The 4,892-nt window shown below is 52.4% G+C and overlaps 1 protein-coding gene across 1 annotated transcript in view; it reads left to right on the top strand.

The window, feature by feature from the left end:
• The window catches only part of LOC106818717 (U1 small nuclear ribonucleoprotein 70 kDa-like), a gene marked incomplete at its 3' end in the record, with an annotated part of 29,257 nt that overhangs the window by 9,670 nt on the left and 14,695 nt on the right, over positions 1-4,892 (top strand). Inside the window, exons 3-4 of the mRNA XM_014823391.1 lie at positions 1,486-1,558; positions 2,967-2,977. Coding sequence (XP_014678877.1) covers positions 1,486-1,558; positions 2,967-2,977 — 84 coding nt within the window. The remainder of the gene's footprint in view (positions 1-1,485; positions 1,559-2,966; positions 2,978-4,892) is intronic.

The following is a 4,892-nucleotide window of genomic DNA, read 5'->3' as shown; positions in this document are numbered from 1 at the left end:
AAACCTGGGGGCAGTAGGTAGGTTGGCTGGGTAGACCTGGGGATGGTAGGTAGCTGGGTAGACTTAGGGTGGTAGGTGGGGGGTGTAGGTAGACCTGGGGGTGGTAGGTGGGTGGGTGGGTAGACCTGGGGGTAGTAGGTAGGTTGGCTGGGTAGACCTGGGGATGGTAGGTAGCTGGGTAGACTTAGGGTGGTAGGTGGGGTGGGTGGGTAGACTTGGGGGTGGTAGGTAGGTGGGTGGGTAGACCTGGGGGTGGTAGGTGGGTGGGTGGGTAGACCTGGGGGTAGTAGGTAGGTTGGCTGGGTAGACCTGGGGATGGTAGGTAGCTGGGTAGACTTAGGGTGGTAGGTGGGGGTGTAGGTAGATCTGGGGGTGGTAGGTAGGTGGGTGGGTAGACCTGGGGATGGTAGGTAGCTGTGTAGACCTGGGGGTGGTAGGTAGGTGGATGGGTAAACCTGGGGGTGGTAGGTGGGTGGGTTGCTTAGACTTGGGGGTGATAGGCGGGTAGGTAGACTTGGGGGTGGTAGGTGGGTGGGTAAACCTGGGGGTGGTAGGTGGGTGGGTATTATTGGGGTGTGGCCACTCCTCTCTATTTAGATCATGTCAATTTGCGAAATCGTATATCAAATTTTTGTGCACTGTAGAGAGGCTACAAGGAAAGTGCATTGCCGAAAACGGGTGTCATCTTACGACATAAGTCAGTGAATACCACTGTGAATATGAGATACCAGCCAGGGGGGTAGTAAAATCCACGAAGTTTCACTTTCTGCGATGCGAGTTAAAAAATAAGTTATGACGAGATACCGGAGTGAGGAGAAAATGCACGAGGTTTTGCGGTCGGCAGTTCTAGCGTTGCCGTCGTCATGGCGATTTCGCGCCGCGGCGACGGTGCAGCATCTCCGGTCTTCAGCCGGCTGATGCTGGGTCATTTAAAACAAAGCGGAACTCTCATCACTGAGACACTTGATTAGAAGCGCGTGGGGCGGGAGCGGCCGTACGACCGCATCGTCGCCTTGGCGTCGCCACGACAACCCCGCTTCGCCGCCGCCACGATAACCCCGCGCCGTGCGCGAGGTTGATAGGCGAACGTGCGAAGCGGCAAATTTGCGGGGTTTTTTTTGGGGCAGCGCACGATTTCCGATTCGCTCTTCCCCTTTCTTCTTCTTCTTTCTTTCTTTGTTTCTACTCAGGCCATCCTTAAAAACTTATATGTTTGCTGTCCTCCGACCGACCCACGAAAATAGCCGCAACCCAAAAGTTTTTTTTGACATTTTGGGTTTGTTTTTTTTTATACATTTTTTATAGTTAAGACTGAAACACAAAGCATGTGTGGCAAACATGAGGACAGACTTAAAATAACTGTTATGCCTAAAAAAAAAGACCTACCCACTAAAACAATCATGGGTCGGGGGACAGCAAACATAGAATTTTTTAAGGATGGCTTCAGCAATGCATCTAGTCATCTGTCACGTTGTCTCGTTACAGAGGAAGGAGAAGCAGGAGCAGGTGGCCTACAAGCTGGAGCAGGACATCGCGCTATGTAAGTACTCGCTTGTCCGTCCTCGCCCGTCGTCACGGCAACGCCGTCGTCGCGACGACGATGCCGTCGTCACCGTCTTTGCGGGTTACGCGTCGGTCGCACGATCTTTTCGAGTGGTGAAGTCGCATGATATTCTCCGGGGATGCAAGTCTGTACTGATACCTCCCAGAATGTGAAAGTATTTGACAGGGACTTAAGTCTCTGCATATAGCGTTGGCTACTCCACCCCAAGAGTACGATAATACTGTGCAGAGACGCAGGTCTTTGCACATAGAGTTGGCGACTTCTTCTAGAGTATGATAATAATACTCTGCATGAATGCAATTCTTGGCGCATATACCTCCGAGGTTACCAGAGTATGATAACACACTGCAGGGATACGAATCTGTGAATATACCTCTTAGAGTTAGAGTGCCAGAGTATAATAACACTCTGCAGGGCTGCATATACCTCTTAGAGTACCAGAGTATAATAGCACTCTGCAGGGATTCATCTGGTTTCTATGTACATCCATCGCAGTGTAATAATGCAGTGAACCCTCGCCTATCGCCCCGGATACATTTCCTAGACAATGCCACGGTGGGAGACATTCCCGTTTGCAAACGCAGTGTTTACACCACACAGGCACACACACACACACACGCCCACAGACATGCACGCACATGAACACACACACGCACGCCCACAGACACGCACACACACAGGCACACACACGCACGCCCACAGACACGCACGCACATGAACACACACCGCACAGGCACACAGACACGCACGCCCACAGACACGCACGCACATGAACACACACACACACACACACACATAGCGCGCAATGATATATATATATATATATGCTATATTACCGTTGGTGGAAACCGGGCTTTGCATATGTAATCACCTACTACTCTCAGAGTACGATAAAACTCTGCAGGGATTCAACTCTGTGCTTATAGAGTCAGTTACTCCTCACAGAGTAGTACGATAATACTCTGCAGGGATGCACGTCTTTGCATATAGAGTCAGCTACTCCTCCCAGTGTACGATAAAACTTTTCGGGGATGAAAGTCTCCGTGCGTCGAATCGGTTGATTCCTGCCGGAGTATTTCTAATATTCCGCCGGGACGCGCGCACGTCTCTGCATGTAAAGTCAGTTACGCCCCTCTCCCTCTCTCCCCCTCCTCCTCCTCTTGAGTACGATGATACTTCACGGGGGAATCAAATCGCCGCGCGTAGATTCCAGGACGCGCTGCCCAGACCGTTATGGTAATGCTCTGCAGGGATTGTGTGTTTCTACGTGTAGGGTCTGTTGCTTTCTTCCGAAAAAAAAGCTAGCGGGGCACGGGAAATGTGCGAGTGCACAGGGGATGTCTCCCGCCTGCCCCTGCGAAACACGCCGCCCTCCTGGTCCCCTACCCCTCCCTCGCACCAGGCACAAGAATCGTTTCCTGTCCCACCCGTTCCCTATATATTTCCCTTCCTTTGCCTTCCCTCTACCCCTCCCTCCTTCCGAATACGCTCGTAGATTGCTGATGGAGAGAGAGGGACTGTGTACGAATGTGTGTGTGTGCCCTGCCAGGCACAATAAGCATGGCCCGTGTACTGAGCACGTGTGTGTCCACTGTCCCCTATGTTCCCTTCTTCTGCCTGCCCCTCACCTCCCTCCCACCTCGCAACTCTCCCTCCAATTATTGACCATTCCCACCTGCCACCGGGGTACCCTCCCTCCAACCATTCACCATGTTCTTTTACCACAGCCCTTCACCCACAGTCACCAACTCCCTCCTACTACGCCACTCCCCCTTCAATCATACACCGTTCCTGCATCAGCATGCCGTTGCTCACCCTCCATCCAACCATTCACCATGCTCTCTTACCACAGCCCCTCCCTCCCTCTGTGCCACCATCCCTCCAACTATTCACCCTTCTCTCCTACTGCCGCCCCTCCCTTCCACTCACCGTCACCAACTCCCTCCCCCTGTGCCACCATCCCTCCAACTATTCACCCTTCTCTCCTACTGCCGCCCCTCCCTTCCACTCACCGTCACCAACTCCCTCCCCCTGTGCCATGCACCATCCCTCCAACTATTCACCCTTCTCTCCTACTGCCGCCCCTCCCGTCCACTCACCGTCACCAACTCCCTCCCCCTGTGCCATGCACCATCCCTCCAACTATTCACCCTTCTCTCCTACTGCCGCCCCTCCCGTCCACTCACCGTCACCAACTCCCTCCCCCTGTGCCATGCACCATCCCTCCAACTATTCACCCTTCTCTCCTACTGCCGCCCCTCCCGTCCACTCACCGTCACCAACTCCCTCCCCCTGTGCCATGCACCATCCCTCCAACTATTCACCCTTCTCTCGCCGGGTTTGCGGTACATGCGTGAATTTGTGTACGGTACACGCACGCATGTGTGCGTGTGTACGGTACATGCGTGCATTTGTGTACGGTACATGCGTACGGCTCGGACGTAGCGTGTGAGGCAACAAGTCACTGATTGCGTGCGTTCGTGTGTACGGTACATGCATACATGCGTGCGTGCGTACGTTACATACGTGTGTGCGTGTGTACGGTACACGCATGATGCATCCGTGCGTGTGTGCGTGTGTACGGTACACGCATGCATGCGCGTGCGTGCGTACGTTACATACGTGTGTGGCGTGTGTACGGTACACGCATGCACTGCAAGTCCGTGCGCTGTGTGCAGTTGGTAACGGTACAGCCGCATGCATGTCGTGCGTGCGTGCGTGCGTACGTTACATACGTGTGTGCGGTGTGGTGCGTACCACAACCTCATTGCAGCATAGCCGTGCGTTGTGTCGTGTGTACGGTACACGCATGCAAATGCGTGACGTGCGTACGTTACCAATATAACGTGCCTGACTGCGTGTGTATCGGTACACGCATGCATGCGTGCGTGCGTGTGTGTGTGCGTGTGTAAAACGTGCAGCTGTGTACGTGTGAACGCACACCTGTGTATATATAAAGGTAGGTATGCTGCGTACACAGCTATATTTGCGTGTGAAAGCACTAGGTGTGTTTGCTTTTATGGAGCTTCTGCGAAATATCTCGTGTCATGGTAGGCGCTATACAAAATATATCTATAGCGTCGTGAGTGTGTGTGCGTGACTATATATATATGAGGCTGCTATATATATTATATATGATATATTAGTATATATATATATATATATATACAGATTATATACACACACATACATGCACACACACACACGTTTTCCTAACCAAAATCCCTTTCACAGTCAAACTGAAAAGATTATACACCCCTACCAAATTGGTGACTAACATCCGCGGAGCAACCGCTACCAATAACCCACCAGCCCACGAAATGTTGAG

The sequence above is a fragment of the Priapulus caudatus genome, unplaced genomic scaffold, assembly GCF_000485595.1.
Source record: "Priapulus caudatus unplaced genomic scaffold, Priapulus_caudatus-5.0.1 Scaffold2453, whole genome shotgun sequence".
Classification (NCBI taxonomy): Eukaryota; Metazoa; Priapulida; class Priapulimorpha; order Priapulimorphida; family Priapulidae; genus Priapulus; species Priapulus caudatus.
This window is presented reverse-complemented; position numbering and strand designations above follow the sequence as displayed.